We start from the raw sequence: 18221 nt of genomic DNA on the forward strand, positions 1-18221 counted from the left end.
AAACTTAAAAAGGAATTGTATTACTCACGGCAGCAGAATTTTATGCAACACGTTCTGTGGAACATGAAATGTCAGCCAAGGAAGCTGTTCCTTGTTAAGCGTAATTATTTTACTTAAAAACTTTACAATTATATAAGAATGTCTTGCAGGCGAAATTAAATCTCCAACACTTTCTTTAAAGGTTTTCATGTAATATATATCAGGTAGGCTAATTGTGTGAATTCTTTAGATCGTCTTGAGTTGTCTTGATTTTTAATTACTGTGGACGTTTCTTTAATTAAAGCGCCGTTGTGCAATAGTGTGCTGCTCCACAGAGCTGAGCGATGACTAATCACCCTCATCGATCGGAATGCTGCGGCCCCCGTTCAGGTGTTCCGAGAGTCTGCGCATGCGCTCTGCGTGCCCTGCGCATCCAGGTGTATGAGCGGCGCGAGCGCGGCTGATGAGAGCATTCGCTGCTTTACAGCGGAACCGAACAGCTGAAGCAGATGTCGCTGCTGGAGAGGCTGGACTGGCGGGTATGTTTCCATTTGACATTTGTCCATTTCCGATAGGCCTACATTTGGTTAAATTCGTTTGTATAGCAAAAGGTTTAAATTCGTGTAAACTGGTGCCTGAACTTTTGCTTGCGTTTGCAGAATGTACAGCCTAAAGGAAGCAGGGTAATAACAACAAACAACAACAGCTATTAACAATAATAGTAATAATAAAACAATAACAAATAATTGCCAAATTGCGGTGCCTTTATTTCTTCGGGTGTGACACTTAACACCTGTCTGAACATTTAACAGCAGGACTTAGCAGTTTTATTCGATTTAATGAATTTAGCAGACGCCTTTTTGAAGGAAAAACCGCGCTTTGTCGCTGTCAAATGTACAGCACGAGAACAGAATTGTTGGGATTATTTTTAATTGGGAGTACTAATTAAAAAGAGCTACTGAAATCATACGTGAGCACCACGTGAGGTCATACGTCTCTGTAAAAATCATATAGCATTTACAGGCTAAATAAATAAATAGTAAAAAAAAAACAGCAACATTTAACTCCTTGGTTATTATTTGATTTGTGCATCAAACCGTGCATCTGATTTAGCAGATTCTCTTCTTAAATTTGATATTTTCAACTTCCACCTAAAAGAAAAAAAGCTAAAAATGTAATGTTTGATCAGACGATGATGGTTCCAGTGTTTTTGTGTTGGCTACACATTTGGTTTAGATAGGAAACATACACGCAAACACATTTTTGATTGTTAGCCTGTTACTGTATTATGCAACTGTTTGATCTTTTATAATAATATATTTCCGTGCGTTTTTATTAATTGCATTGCTTAAAATTAAATGCGGTCGGGGTTACGTTGGTCATTTACCAATAATTCTGAAGTCAGTTTAATAAAATAATTCATGTACAAAATTTAAACTGATTTGAATTCTTTTTTTTTTTAATCCCTTTTCTTATTTTTATTTATTTTTTTATTTTTTGTTACAACCTGCATTCTGTTAGGCTACTTTTAGGTTGTAACAACAGCGCTTTTTTGGCATTCATTTACACAGTTTTAGAGTAAATTGTATAATTCAAAATTACTTAAATTTGTATCAGATAAATGGGAAAAATATATAAAGGTATGAGGGAAAAACATTGAGCTATAGACTTCGAAGCAAAGAGAGTTACAACAATCTCCGGTTTTCAGTGACACTAATAAAAAAAAAAACACACATAACACACACTATTGTTGGCCTATGTGTTATTAAATAAATAATGAAACACAGCATGTGTATTATATTTTAAATTGTATTTTTCAATACTTTGTAGGCCTTCGTGTGTTAGCGCATCATGGGCCTGGATGATCACGGATTGTTATCTTGAAATGCGCCTCAGTTATTTTTTTTATTTTTTTTTAACGAAACCAAATAATCCGTCTAATTATTACGATGTTTTACTAACTTATTTATTATTTTTGAGACAAATCCAATAAATTATTACATCCTACTATATGCTTATTTGCAGATTCCGTTCACTAATTTCAGACGATGTGTTTTGAGCTGAAATAAAACGCTTACGGTGAATAACAGTCTCTGCTTACAATTAATAGCTATCTCACACTGATGATTCATCAGTCAGTTATTAGATCATTCTGAATCCGTTTTGCACGAACGACGCAAAACGAGAATACAGTGTCTTCAGGTTAGGCCTATAGGTAAATAATAATTATTGTCTTATGACAACTGGCATTCATGCATTTTATTATTGCCTGAGTGGATGTTTTGCTTGCGATTTCAGCAGGTTACATAAGCAGATGTTTCTCCCTCGGGGTTACAGTAGAGTCTGCGTGTGTGAAAGTATCTGACAGTAACTTCATTCAGATTACAAAGGAATCTTAACTCGCTCGTGCGCTTCATTTCTCACAGTCCAGCTCGAGCCGCAGGCGCTTTGACCCACAAACACATTTAATTCACCTGCATTAACAGACAGGCGAGTCTAAACCGGGATTAAGTCTTTCTTTCGTCTTTTTTTTCTCTCTTGCTATCTTTTTGTTTACGAATTTTCAAATCTCTAATGCAGACATTTTCCACTTTAAAATAGCCTACTTTGCATTCATTATTATTATTAGTAGTAGTAGTAGTAGTAGTATTTTAATATATTCCATTTTAATTTAATTTTAAGCAAAAACGTAAAAAATACGCAATTATATAAAACATTCAGTTGATCTGTAAAGTCTAAAATCATTAGTGAAAACGTTTTTATTTCTTTCTTTATTTTATTATTATTATTACTTTGCTTTTTTTTTTTTACCCTAATTTACTGCGTTTGTTTTCATTGCAAAGTATCTAATCAGCATAAAAATTTAGGGAAAATTTTCAAATATTTTTGCACTCCAATTAACATCTATCTATCTATCTATCTATCTATCGTTCTAACGTTCCATCTATCTATCATTCTGACTAATTATAATCGCGTAAATGACATTTAGTTTTAATTAAAACATTTTACCATTCTTTGTTTGTAGAGTTTGTTTCAGTAAATGGCAAATCATCGCAATTTTTCGTCCAGGATTCATTTGCCCTCTGAACAGACGGGCAGTTCCGCGATTGGTCCGTCGTTCTGACAGTAGCCAATCAGCAGCAGGTTCTTCGTTCTGACGTAGCCAGCTCGCAGTAGGTCACCGCCCACCGCTGACTCATGCAAATATAGTAGTGAGAGTCCAAAGAGAGTCAGTGAGTCGAGCCTGAGCCGCTCTGTTGTCCATCAGAGGGAGTCGAGTGCTTCTGTTCAGCGCGTCTGTTTGGACCGGAACCCTCCAGTTCGTTTCGCGCAAGAAGTCTGTGTCGCGAGCTGCATGAGTTTCTCTTCCTTCATCCTCCTCCTCCAACACTTGAGTTGATGCTTCACTTCTGCGCGGCGCGCGCCGGACTCTCTGGATTATATTCGAGACCGCAAACAAACATCAGCACAGATACACAAGTCTGAGATCACGCGCGGCGAAGACAACATGTTGTGGAAACTAGCAGATAACGTGAAGTATGAAGATGACTGCGAGGTAAGAAGAAGAAGCGAAACCAGGCGCCTTTTCATGTGCAGACATCTGGTTGAGGGGCAGATTTGATTGGAGAATTAAACACATGCATTGTCTGTTTATAATTTAAAATATGGAAATTCGGCATTGTTCTTTTCCCAAATAATATGCAAAGTGAGTTCTGCGAAGTTAACTAGGTACTACAATGTTTCATTCTTATTGTAGCCTAAGAAATATTCCTATAAGCCATTTTCTTTTTTTAATGAATTATTTTAAATTTGATCTTGCGCAAATAAACAGAACTGTACGTGCTGACCAAATTGCGTTCGTTTAAATAATAGTCGTGAAAAATATTTTACTTATTTGGTATAGTATTTTCATAAGAATTTACTAAAATATATATGCATAATAATATTTATTGTTGCAAATTAGTTCAGTCGGAATAAGTAGCTAAGTATAATAAAATAATAATAGACCGTAATGGCAATAATAATAAAAGTATTTATCGTTCTAACGTTCCATCTATCTATCATTCTGACTAATTATAATCGCGTAAATGACATTTAGTTTTAATTAAAACATTTTACCATTCTTTGTTTGTAGAGTTTGTTTCAGTAAATGGCAAATCATCGCAATTTTTCGTCCAGGATTAATTTGCCCTCTGAACAGACGGGCAGTTCCGCGATTGGTCCGTCGTTCTGACAGTAGCCAATCAGCAGCAGGTTCTTCGTTCTGACGTAGCCAGCTCGCAGTAGGTCACCGCCCACCGCTGACTCATGCAAATATAGTAGTGAGAGTCCAAAGAGAGTCAGTGAGTCGAGCCTGAGCCGCTCTGTTGTCCATCAGAGGGAGTCGAGTGCTTCTGTTCAGCGCGTCTGTTTGGACCGGAACCCTCCAGTTCGTTTCGCGCAAGAAGTCTGTGTCGCGAGCTGCATGAGTTTCTCTTCCTTCATCCTCCTCCTCCAACACTTGAGTTGATGCTTCACTTCTGCGCGGCGCGCGCCGGACTCTCTGGATTATATTCGAGACCGCAAACAAACATCAGCACAGATACACAAGTCTGAGATCACGCGCGGCGAAGACAACATGTTGTGGAAACTAGCAGATAACGTGAAGTATGAAGATGACTGCGAGGTAAGAAGAAGAAGCGAAACCAGGCGCCTTTTCATGTGCAGACATCTGGTTGAGGGGCAGATTTGATTGGAGAATTAAACACATGCATTGTCTGTTTATAATTTAAAATATGGAAATTCGGCATTGTTCTTTTCCCAAATAATATGCAAAGTGAGTTCTGCGAAGTTAACTAGGTACTACAATGTTTCATTCTTATTGTAGCCTAAGAAATATTCCTATAAGCCATTTTCTTTTTTTAATGAATTATTTTAAATTTGATCTTGCGCAAATAAACAGAACTGTACGTGCTGACCAAATTGCGTTCGTTTAAATAATAGTCGTGAAAAATATTTTACTTATTTGGTATAGTATTTTCATAAGAATTTACTAAAATATATATGCATAATAATATTTATTGTTGCAAATTAGTTCAGCCGGAATAAGTAGCTAAGTATAATAAAATAATAATAGACCGTAATGGCAATAATAATAAAAGTATTCATGCAATTTAATTCAAGACGCAATTATTGCACATCGTTTTAATTGCACAGTTTTCATTTTCACGCAGACTGAATCTTTTCAATATGATTCCGAAAAAAAAGTGAATTTGTTTTTAGGCGCAGTATTCTCCACTAACGCAAGCAGGATTGTTTCAAATATCGGGTTTCAGTATGAATATGAGAGAAAACTCTCAAGTGTAATTCATGTGGTCTCAATTAAGCTGTCTAGAAACGGCCCGTCGCTCATTGTCATTCATGTGTCTCTGGTGACAGTAACCTCCAAGCACCTTTGCCAGACAATAGAAGTCATGAATGCACACTATACAGTCCACTCAAGAGCTGAACACCGACTCAAAAGACGAGCAGCTGATGCTGAATTAGAAAGAGAACAAATGACTTTGTAAAAATGTTTGGTTTGGTAACCTTACATATGCGTTGCATGTGATAACATCTAAATTAACAGGCCAAATGCGTTCGATGTGACTGAATACATAGAGTTAAATTAACAAAAGTGGTTTAATCGGGTAGAAACATATCTTTAAGCCAACAGCTTAAAGTTTTTAATTTTATTCTAAGGTTTTTGAGCTTGCATTACATTTTGCATGATAAACTAAAGAACATGAAGAAGTTCAGTTTTTAATTTGCATGAAAATGTTTATGATTTGTTAACTATCTGTGAGAATTGTGCCATGTTCAAGAAAAAAGCAGGATTTTTCCATTTAGATTTTAATTTTAATTTTCTTATTTATTTAACTAAAATATTAATTGTTGTTCTCCAAATTTAAGCATTATACTTATGCATGAATACAAATGCAGGTATTCATGTGATCAGAATGTGGCAAAAATCAAATGAACTAGTTGTTGTGTGCATGGTTTCAATGTGATGCACTCTCTATTTCAGCAGGAAAGACATGATGTTAGCAGCAACGGAAACCCCCGTATACCTCACATTCCCGCGGTGAGCCAGCACCTCTACAGCCCGCCACCGTCCCTCTCGCACACCGCCAGCTCGGACTTCCAGCCGCCGTACTTCCCTCCCCCTTACCAGCCTCTGCCGTACACCCAAGCCAGCGACCCGTACTCCCACCTGGGCGACCCGTTTAATATCAACTCAATACACCAGTCTGCAGCATCTAATCAGCAACAGTCATGGCCCGGACGGCATGGTCAAGAGGCCATCGGGTCCCACGGCCGGGGCGGACTCGCCAGTCCCCTTCTGGGCCTGGAAGGGGGCTCGTCCGGGATGCGGCGGGACGGTTTTAGGAGACCGGAGCTTCTGCCTCCACACATCCATGGAATCGATTCCTTGGGTGATAACATCGGTTTGCACGATATAGGCCACGGATTGGATGATGTTCAGGTGAGTTGATTAATGATTTCATAATTATTTATTTGGGATTACGTGGATAGTGATGCATTTCCTGGTTCTTTCTTGCAGCAAGAAGGTGATCACAGTATTGTAATTCCTGATCATACAGTCATCAAAAAAGGTTGGTTGCATTTCTATTTTCTAACATGAATTTATTTTCAGGTAGTTTTTAGGTTCCAATTAAAGTGGGAAAGATGTGAATAAGAAGTCTTGTAATTTTGCATTAAAATAAATAAAAAATATTGTATTACTCTTTTAATTTTACAGTATAATAGCATTATTAAATGTATATTTATTTTGTGTAATATATTTAATAATAACCACAATGAAAACATCATATTATTTCATAGTAATACTGAATTGGTCAAAAACAGTGGGAAAGTTGACTGTAAAAACTTGCGTAGAAAGAGCGTTTTGAGCTGTTTTTTTGTAAATAAAAATTCAACTGTCTAATTTTTTTGTTAATCACCTTTTACATGAAATGTTCCTGTGGCGTGACAAACGAAGGTAGAAAAATTCCATGCAGTCTCTCAAATAATATGAGCTCATTATGCATAATAATTATGAAGTGTAAGGATCACAAAATGCTAGGCCTATTTAAAACAATTTTATATGAAATTTAGCATTTCAGGACTTTTCAAATGTAATTAACCTTCTATAATTTTGTGAAGCATGTTTTGAATAAAATAAGATTGTGTTCTAGAACTATAATGTATCATGATTCTTTCAAGCTGAATCATTTTGCATTAAACCTAATGCAACTTGTGTTAATAATTTTATATTGCTATCCAGATCTTTAGAAGGAATTGATCTGCTTAATCCATGTTAAAGACTAAAATCCTGCACCTTTGCTGTTTATGTGGAAAAAACAAAGTCAGGCTCCAGATTTCGGCTTGTCCGAGCCAGCGGTTTAGGTGGGCGGAGTTGAGGTGGTGCTGGTTCATACATATATCGCTAATCCTTTTGGTCATGTGGTCCATTTAACTAATCTGGCATTGATCCGCGGAGCATTCTGTCACTCTTTCAGCATGAATGGAAAGCCAAAGAAAGGATTCCTCTCAAAATGGCAGACTAGCCAAAGTTGTAGATGTTGGGCAATCCTTAAAATGGTGTGTTTGCTCAGAGAGAGGAGGCCTAGGCCTGTTTTTTAGTCTTTTGAAACAGGACTGTCAGAACGCAATTCTGCCCCGCTACACACACACAAACACGCACAAGGAGACAAGAATCAACTGTAGTTGGGGTGTGGCTGCTTTTAAACATGCATGGGTATTTTGTTCAGTCCTATGCTGTGACACGAAATCGTCTTAAATAAGCAAAACCGAAAGACAGTTTTGAACGTCTGTTTGTATTGTGCGATCACTAGCTGCTGAAATGAATGGTTTGTATCAGTGGTTCTCAACAGGTTTTGCTTTAGGACACTTCAGTTACATCAACCCTATTCAACACTAAAACTGTGTAGCATGCAAAAGTAAACAAGAATGTCTTTACATTTGCAACGGAGTAGCATTACAGTTTGTATAAAGCAATTTAGTAACCTTCTTATATTTTGTTTGGTTTTGTTCATGGTTTTTGAGGTTGAATGCATGCATTTTGATATCTGTTTAATTTGATAGCTTCTGCCAAGTTACAAATGCATGAGTTTAATTGAGTTGAGAAAAAAAAAGCATTTCTCCAGCCTTTTAAATGTTGATATTCCTATTTATTTTGCTGTGATAACTATGCATGATCATATATTTAGTTGCATTTTTATAATAAGCATATATCAGAACCACTTATTAATTACCTTTAATTTTGCTCTTTTTTGAGATTTAAAGCTTTCAAATAAAAAATGATAAGGAAGCGAGTTGAAGATGCACTAAAGATCACATGCAACATGTTTTCACAGCAAAAAAAATCAATTTCAGAGTCTATATTTTTGAGATTGTTTGGTGGTCTTTACCATTTCCTGTATAATCCTGCAGCGTCTGTATATATGTTGCGGTCAGGAGTTGCCTGACAGATTCTGGCATTTATTTTAGTCAGTCAGTAATTTAGATTTTCTTTCTAGTCACCAAAGTGACTTGCTGAATTAATGTCTATGCCAATATTTTAGTCGACATGATTATAGCATGGATGACTGCTCTGTCCAATTCTGGTTCATATCAAAATTTATGTCACATGTTTGGCTCGAATTTTTCCATCTTCATCTATACCAGCTTCAGCTTCTACTTTGCAAATGCATCTTAAAATATTCACTCTTTTTCTAAACAAAATGGTGAAGGTAAACCTTGTGATTTCTAATTACACTCAGTTCAACTTCCTTGTTAAAAAAAAATAGTGTGCAATCAAAATCGGAGATTTCTTAACTCATCAAATTCTCCCAAGATCAAATGATCTGATCTGTTATATTTGTATAGCTCTGTAGTGGTAATGAATATCACTTGTCTCTATTTTTATATATCCTAAAGTATTTTCAGTGAAACACAAAGTTGGTGCTCAATTGTGTTGAAACAACAGACTGTTTTACTTAAGAATCTCCTGTTTGTTTCTTTCCCTCCTGTATTTCTGGAGCTGGTTGGTTGACCGATATATTTCTCATCTCCAGGTCCGGTGTCCCTGTCGAAGGGAAGCCCGTTTGGGATTCCCTTTCAGAAAGAGCATCTGCTGGGAATGGTGTCAAATCCCACTGAGGTCTTCTGTTCTGTACCTGGTCGACTCTCTCTTCTCAGCTCCACTTCCAAGTACAAAGTAACTGTTGCAGAAGTTCAGAGACGCTTGTCCCCACCGGAGTGTCTTAACGCTTCCCTGCTCGGAGGAGTATTACGCAGGTGAGCCGCTATTGCATATTCATATTTGGAAATATGTTAAAATGGCAATATAAATGCACTGGAAAAAAAATGATGTACTGTACAAAAAATGTTCACTCAGAAGTTGCTAGTAAATTGCACAAACAGTTACAAAGTAGAATACCTGGAATCGTGTTTTCTTGTAAAACATACTCCAATAATCTTTATTCTATTTGCAACTTCAAAAAAAAAAACTAAAATAACAGTGTACTGTATTTAAATGTAAGACTTGAGCAAATAAAAAAGGTTGGTGGATGAATATCATGAAACTCAACAACATGCCCAGGTCATATTTCACCCCAAATGTAAAGACTATTTTATATATCATTGAAAAATACTAATGTGGCATAATTTTCATAAGTTACACACATTTTCACCACAAATTTCCATTACCATTATGTACAAAAATTATGTATAAATTAAATATAAAAAATTAAATATATATGAAGAAAATCATTAAATATTTATATATGATAGTCTAAGAGTTACTTTTAAGTTATGCTGATTTTAGTAAAAAAATAATTTTACTGTAGTACACTGAAAAGATTGTCTGTGCAAGTGAACAAACCTTCTAAGAATCACGTTTGAGAATATCGAGAAAGGTAAAACTCTCAAAAGTATACATTGATGGAAAAATGTGCTTAATTGTCATGCAAATTTATGAAATCTTTTTATTTCAGCAAAGATGTAGTTTCTTATATTTTGTCTCTTGATTTTGGGTTGAAATGAAACTCGAATATTTTTGTGAGATTCCCCCTCATGCATTTACCAATCAATGGAAACAAAGAGTTAAATGTGTGTGTTTATCAATCTATGCAGGTTCATGTTTGGTTCCATCAAGCTCCATTTGTGTGCGTATTGATGAGATGATGCTGATATTAATTTGACCCTTTGACCCATATGCCAACATGCTGTTGGGGGGGGATTATGTCATCAAACACACAGTCTAATCTCTTTGCCCTTTATAACTGGGAATATTTTTCTGTTCCCATGTGTCTGACGCAAATGCACTGATATTCGTTAAGTAGGTCATATAGCACAAGCGCTGGGAGGGGGAGGTGTCGGTCGGAAAAAGGGGGCACTTACTCATGCCTCCTGCTAACAATCCCTTACCCCACATGTGAAGGGTGATGCCAGGCCACAACTCAAGTCATGCATATCACAGAGGCCCAAACAGCAAGTGGGGATTTTGTCTGTGCTTGTATGCGTTTTTGTTGCGATGCATTTTAAACACTTAAGCTGTGACATCATTTTATTTCATGAGCCTGTTTATCCATGTGAATCTGAGCCCAAAACCTCTTTCCATATTGGCCTCTTAGTCGTATAACACAAACAAAACAAATAAAATCCATGTGTTTCACCTGCAATAATTAAGCCTTCGCTAAGCTCTGCTCTCCTGATTACTGGTGCTTGATCAGAACATGTTGTTGGAATTAACTGGAGATTTCAGTAAAAAGTGCAATTTTCTGAAAATGTGCTCATGCTAAATGTTTAAAGATTTGGAAAAGTGAAGAAAAAAAAAAACACTGTGCATGTCCATCTGGGTTTTCTAGGAAACATGTAAAAAAGCTGATAATATGACTGATGGCAAGCAACCGTTTCTAACCTAGCATTGGCAGGTTTAGCAAAAGGTCACTAATGACACTCACTGTTAATTTTATTATAAAGGGCAAAGTCAAAGAACGGCGGCCGATCCTTGAGGGAAAAACTGGATAAAATTGGACTGAACTTGCCGGCGGGTCGCAGGAAGGCTGCTAACGTCACCTTATTAACTGCTCTGGTGGAAGGTAAGCACCTTATGTCAGTCACTTCTCCACTATTGTTACTGTAAAAGTAGTTTTATCATAAATGCTAAGGACGTTAGCATATTTCAGTCATTGCAACAACAAAATCTGTGGAGGATATCATGAAGTTCTAGACTGAAAAGTCAATGGTAGATGCTGAAAAGCAGTCGGAATTGACAGAAAATCACTTAGTGTATGACGAAATCTGTTTCGATTTTAAAACTCTGCATTAAATTGGTTTAAATGAACCGCAACAACATGTTACCAGGCCACTTTTTAGTCTAGCGTCTAAATTCCAGTGTAGCATCTAGAGAACTAGTGATAGTTTAATACAAAGCCAAAAGACTTTGCGATCACACGCAAAGGTCGTCTATGTTAGCTCTACTCATGTACAGTATTGGAAGTCTGTAATTTCTTGACATTTCATGTCCACCTTTTCGCATACGTATAGCTAACCAATGAGTCACAGAGACATTAGCGCAAAGATCACGAGTTAACTAGCACCAGGTGCGATGCAGAATACTTTTAGCTTTCTCTTTTAATGTCACCATTCTCACCACTAATGGGAGCATGGGTCTGAAGCAAGAACATGTCTAGAAGGCGTAGTTATTTACAGACCTTCAAAGCTGAATTAGGGCTTGTTATCACATGTTCGCTAGCCAAGAGGAGAGACTGACCTTAAAGATGACGACTGTGAATAATGTGCTAGTCTATCAATAAGAGCCTGTTGGTTCTAGGGGACCGTTAGACGCCTTCAGCTACAAAGGCTCATTAAAGACATGCAGTGTGACCACCGCCGTCCGCAAAAGAGAGAGTCTATTCATCTGAACTCATCTCAGCTTAGAGAGGAAACGATTCTTTTCGTGATGCCATTTTGAGTCATTTCCAAGCCGATGGATCCGACGGTGACTCATCTTTGCGGTGCAGTCATATGCTGCGTGAGTCACCTGATTCTCATCTGATCCTGTCTGCAGGTGAGGCCGTACACCTGGCGAGAGATTTTGGGTACGTCTGTGAGACAGAGTTTCCCGCCAAGGCCATCGCGGAGTACCTCGGCCGACCGCACGTGGAACGCAATGAGATCAACTCTCGCAAAACCATGCTCTTGGCAGCCAAGTGAGTAACCATCCCATTTCAAATAAATCCCAATCCCATTAAGGTTAGGGAGGCCAAGCCCATTTTGATGGAGCCATTAAGCAGTCATCAGTCTGGAAAACGAGTTCCCCTGCTTCTGAGGGTGTCTCCACCTAAGCAGAACAGGCTTCTGAAATCTCTGCTTTATGGTTTAATACTTTAACTGGTCATCTAATCTTTCAGGCAAATCTGTAAGGAGTTCACCGACTTGCTGACTCAGGACCGATCTCCTCTGGGAAACTCTAGGCCGGCTCCCATTCTCGAGCCAGGGATTCAAAGCTGCCTGACTCACTTCAGCCTCATCACCCACGGCTTCGGCTCTCCGGCCATCTGTGCGGCCATGACCTCGCTGCAAAACTACCTCAACGAGGCACTCAAGCAGGTGGACAAAATGTACATGAGTTCGACCGGAGACTCCTTGCAGGCCTCTTCCGATGGCTCCAACAAAGTAGACAAGATGGACAAACACAGAAAGTGAGGCTGAGGTCAAACTCGATCGGACCATTTGAACGCAGCAACCGTTTTTGTAGCAGAATTACATTTTTCCAGACCTGACTATTCGTCGTCGTCGTAGTTGTCGATTCTGTTTCGGTTCTGCTTTGTTTTCCCACATCAAGATTAAGCTTAAACTCGAAGCCCTCTTGGTTCACGTCTTGGTCTTCCAGCACTTTCTCCTCCACAAACACATTTCAAAGCTTAGCCTTAGTCGAGACGGTTCTTTATCGAGCGACGATTCAGACGGTCATCAGGAAGTTGTCTCTCAGAGGGGAAGTTGTTGAGTTTCCCAAAGACACCATTTCAAGAGTTGACGTGGATTTTAACCGTTTTCTTTCGCTACCAATCTGGGAGGAGGAAGTTTGGTTTCTCCGTGTCCTCCTCCTCGGTGCTGACCTCCCAATGGACCAAGGATGTGATTATGTTTGAGACATTATAACTTGTTCTATGCTTGACTTCATTGGACGCAGTGTTATTGTTCTTCTCTTTGTGGGAGTGTTGTTGGCATGAGTGACTGTTTTGTGTGCATGGGTGTACCTGATTTCCAAACGACCCTTTATCCACTGATCAGTGGGTTCTTCTATACGAGAAATGCTCAAGATGTATTTGGCTTAAATTTCCACTGAGAACAATTAAAAATACCTTTGATTAAGTTACCACGAGCAAATCAAATATCATACGGTTGGGTGTGTGTGCATGTTCAGTTTCGTATGATGTTTTTGATGCCTTTACGTCAGACTAGAAGTTAAATGTTCCATTTGTCTTTCCCCAAATGTAAATATTTTCTAATTTATGTTGTAATTTAATGGGATTTGTAAATATTGGTACAATTATGGTGTTTGGTTCCACTTTTAAAAAAAGATGTGTTAAGCTTTTATAAAGGGGTTTGTTTTTTTATCATATAGTGGTTAGGCTACGGGATCGATATTCTTTATAGAAATGTGTAATATTTGTTTAAAGCTATAGGAATAAAACTCAACACTCTTGATTTGCGTCTGCCAAGACTCCCCGTTTATGACGTTGAGTTGTACACTTCACTACACGCGTGCCCTGCCAGTGAGGCATGTCGAACATGGCCAATTCATGTGTATAAAGATTCCTTTTTAAAATAAATGTCAGCAATGCTCACAGAAAGAAGAGTAGTGGTCATCATTGCACAAAACAGGTCAAACGAAGGCTTTCCTCGGAAAACAAGAGTGGGGTTTCACCCTATTGAACACCTGTCTTATACCTGGATTACTCTTCGAATGTTTGTGTTACTCATTTGCTCAAAACAGACAGTTCCCCTCTTTTCATAGCCATGCTTATCTCGCAAATTGGCGTGACAGGACAACAGTAATGTGTGTGAAGTTTCCGCATCGCTCTTTTCATATTTAAATGCTCTACTGTGAAACTCGCAGTGCGGTTTCAAATGAAGTGACAGGACTGTTGAGAAGAGATAAACAAAGCCATGAGAGAATATTGACCTGATGCCTTTCCGTTTTGTTTACCGTGCCGCTTTATTATTAATGCACCATGTGGTCGGTTGCGAAACGGTTTATTCATAGCCTTTTGTTTGTAAAGTTAGCATGTATATCTCACTTTGTTTAAACCTCACGATTCAAATGGCTGATACGCCACTATACAGGTGCAACTATCGCATCTCCTTATCAAAACTATCCCCTATCTTGTCTCGTTCTCACAGCAAACGCTCCCAATTCTCATATGCAATGAAATCGCAGGTGTGTGTGAGCGAGTGTGCGTGTTAGCCTCCGATGAGTGACTGACTCATGCAACTGAATTGACAGTAGAGCAAGTGTGAGCTTCTCCCTCAGAACCTGTTGGACCAGATGTGTGGCTTTGCCGCGCGCCCACAGTTGGCTGTAACCGCCTCCACTTACTCGGATTCTTTTCCTGCACAAGGCTGTAAGTTGAGACACTGCAACTTTGATGGACCTGCTTTGATGGTCGGCTGTAGGTGTTGGTGGCAGAACTTCCTCTTGTACCTGAAAGGTGTTGATCGGTGTGAAGTGCGGACGCAGAAAGACACACACCCACATCAACACAAACTTCGAACGTCCCATGATGAGATGCCTACACGGAAGTGCTGGAAAAATATTGCATCTCTTTAAGACGCTTTTTGTCCTGAAGATGCATCGTGCTTGTTTACACTGGCTGCAAGCCAACTCTGAAAATGCCAACTGATATCATTAAAAACATACGGAGACAAACATGAGGCCCAGACTCTGATACAGCTCTGTTTAATAATTACATTATTTGTCTTCATATTAAATCCTTAACAGATTGTTACATTTTGTCCAATGCAAAATTTGGCGCAACAATGCTTGCTCTAAACCATTGCTTACTGGGACAAGTCAAAAATCCCTTTGATAAGTTCATTACTTCAGGTTAAGGATTTGTTCAAATCACTAACCACTAATCACCCCCTGAAAATGAGATGTTTTTCATAATTTACTTACCTTTGTGTTGTTCCAGACTTCTTTTAATTTCTTTCTTTTGCGGAAAAATGCATCAGGCCCACCCCACATTGAAAATCAATGGGGTCCAATGATGTTTTGTTCCAATGACTTTCAGTGCATGAACAAAAACAGTTAAAATATTCTTAAAAATTTCAGGGTTTTGTTTTAATATTACATTTACATAAACATATTAACAATTAAATCAGTCCTTACTCTTAAAGGAATCGTTCACCTCAAGTTGTTCCAAACCTGTATTAATTTCTTTCAGCTGTTGAACTCAAAAGAAGATATTTTGTAGAATGTTGGAAACCTAACAGTTCATTGACTTCCATAGTATGGAGAAAAAAAAATACCATGGAAGTCAATGGCTACCGTCAAATGTTTGGTTACCAACATTCTTCAGAATATCTTTGTTTGTGTTTAGCAGAAGAAAGAAACTCATGTTTGGAACAACATGAGGGTGAATAAAAGATGACAGAATTTCCATTAATGGATTTAGTTAATAATAATCTCTTAACCCTAATATTTCATATTATTTATGAAATCGATACCTGAATAAAGCAGCGTATATGCATGAAATTTAATTAGCCAAATAGCCAAAGGCATTGGAACTCTCTAAGAAGCCATGTTGCTATGCTAAGCTAACATTAGCAGCATCTCTTGTGCTCTGGTTTTGCATAAATTACTCTTAATATATGCAAATATCCTTATTAAGATGTGCAAAGCTTATTTGTTTAAGGCCAAATCTAGGTTTCTTGCAACCCTTGATTAGATGACCTATGCTAACGCAGGTCAAAGGCAATAGCGGAAAATACGCTTCCGGATGACTGCAGAGCTTTTTTTTTTTTTTGCACATAAAGAAAACAAATCTATTCTCAAACTAAAGCTCTAACACATAAATGTTGGCTTGCTAATGCTACATTTGTTGTCTGTGCTTGAATAAACTCATAGCGTCGTATTTTTGTGTTTAAATTGGCACTGCTATTTGCTCTCATGCTTTTATTTCTTGAATCCTGAGGCTATTTATATATTTTGGAGAATCTCTTCTAATAGTAACCTACTTAGTTTTGTAACACATTTCCATTTTTGCATTTCTGCTAAAAGACATGCATCTCAAGACATGTCTCAGTCTGGTTTGCGTTAGCAGTCATTAGCAGTGACACTGATGGAAATAGAAACGCCAAACCGCTGCAACCGCTCTTTAAGACGCTCGCTTTAAATGGGGTTTGTAATTCTAGTGCCTGGATGTTTTTGTGTACTCATTCAGAAAGATGTTTCCGAATCAGCTCTTGTGTTCAGAACATTAGGAGCACATGCTTGACTTGGATGTCGTCGTACAGATGGTTTGCGAGAGCCAAGCCAAGGGGTTTCTTGCTGGTATGAGGAAGCCAAATAATGGGAACATAAAAGTCGTAGGAGGGAGGGATGTGTGTGCGTTTAACGGGGGGCAGGAACAGCAAAGTATTCCTGCAGAAAATGCTGGGAATGAATTTAAATTACAGACGGGGAGGAATTCTTCTGCATGTTTGGGTGAAGCAGGAGTTTCCAGGGGGGAAATACAGACACTGATGGGGGTCGCTCTCAAAGAACAGTCCCAGTCGCACCAGATTTTACTTTCTTTAAACTTTTGTATTTGTGTTTTGGAAGGGAATCTCTGTTTGGTGACCAATGGGAACTATGGATAACTCTTTATCATTACTAACCCTAGGCCGAACCCTAAAGCAAATGCAAGACTTGAACAGATAACAGTAAATTCTTTGTAAATTCTTTTTGGCCTTTAAACTTTTGTATTTGTGTTTTGGAAGGGAATCTCTGTTTGGTGACCAATGGAAGACTAATGGGAACTACGGATAACTCTTTATCATTACTAACCCTAGGCCGAACCCTAAAGCAAATGCAAGACTTGAACAGATAACAGTAAATTCTTTGTAAATTCTTTTTGGAAAAAAACAAACAAACAACAAACATAATGATCTAACAAAAAAATGATTTAGAATTGTTCATTAAAATAATGACTTTCAAAATATGACTTTTAAAATAACATTTTTATTTTTTAAATACATTAAGTATTTTTTCTTATGTCCCCACTATACAAATTGGTAAATTTTTTAAATAATTCTTTTTAATATTAAAATGACCCCCCCCCAGTTATTTGAAATTTGTAGTAAATCATAGCTGTACCATACACAATGGCTTCTTGTTTCCTAATAAATGAGTAAATTCTGGTAGCGTCAATTCTTTTAGTGTGTGTGGAAATTCATGAAGCGTTGAAAATAATACTTTCAAAATAAGACTTTTAAAATAACATTTTTATTTTATAAACACATTTTTAAGTATTTTTTCTTATGTCCCCACTATACAAATTGGCTAATTTTTTAAATAATTCTTTTTAATATTAAAAAGAACCCCCCCCTTTCTATTTTATTAGAAATAAAATAATTTCTTTTTGTAATTTTACATTTTTAAAATGAAATAATAATAAAGTAATTAATTCATTAATTCATTGTTTTTAAAGATATAATTCAGGGGGGGGGGGAATACAAAATTTTTGTTGTTTGTTGTTTTGTTGTTAATTAATTTAGTAATAAATCTTTGGAGACCAAAATACTGTAGTACACAATGGTTTCTGTTACCGCTTCCTGATAATGGAGTAAATTCTGGTAGCATTACTTGTGTAGTGTGTGTTTATTTAAAGACAAAACTAAAATAGAAAATTAGATAATGTTAATGCATGAAGCATTTTAAATGTAAGTATTTTTTAAACCATTTTGTTTTCTTTTTTTTTTTTTAATTAATAATCTAATTGACACATAGATCTTTTTTACTTTTTCCCTGATAAATTATTTTTTTTTCATGTTAATTATATTAGTAGTAAGTAATAAAGGTGAAAAATACTGCACAATGACCCATGTTGGGCATTATGGGGGAATTATGGATCGTGTAAGCTATTATGAACTGACCCTCCTTCTCCTTCTCCTTCTTTCTTCGTCCGTTCTGTGGGAATGCGATGGTCTGCCTGCATCACCCAAAC

General features: G+C 37.4%; 1 protein-coding gene across 6 annotated transcripts; it reads left to right on the forward strand.

Moving 5' to 3' along the window:
• The first annotated feature begins 427 nt into the window (after positions 1-427).
• tfap2c (transcription factor AP-2 gamma (activating enhancer binding protein 2 gamma)) lies at positions 428-13719 on the forward strand. 6 transcript variants are annotated; one of them, XM_016552641.1, is made up of 7 exons: positions 428-518; positions 6026-6484; positions 6563-6614; positions 9078-9300; positions 10987-11105; positions 12077-12218; positions 12420-13719. In XM_016552641.1, the coding sequence occupies exons 1-7, from the start codon at positions 489-491 to the stop codon at positions 12712-12714; spliced, it is 1320 nt and encodes a 439-aa protein (XP_016408127.1). In that variant the 5' UTR covers positions 428-488; the 3' UTR covers positions 12715-13719. The 6 variants fall into 6 exon arrangements, with proteins under 6 accessions (XP_016408127.1, XP_016408128.1, XP_016408124.1 ...); XM_016552642.1 differs by having other exon boundaries at positions 6029-6484; XM_016552638.1 differs by lacking the exon at positions 428-518 and adding an exon at positions 3196-3535.
• Positions 13720-18221: the final 4502 nt, after the last annotated feature.

Source organism: Sinocyclocheilus rhinocerous, unplaced genomic scaffold (genome assembly GCF_001515625.1).
Source record: "Sinocyclocheilus rhinocerous isolate Xijiao unplaced genomic scaffold, SAMN03320098_v1.1 scaffold795, whole genome shotgun sequence".
NCBI lineage: Eukaryota > Metazoa > Chordata > Actinopteri > Cypriniformes > Cyprinidae > Sinocyclocheilus > Sinocyclocheilus rhinocerous.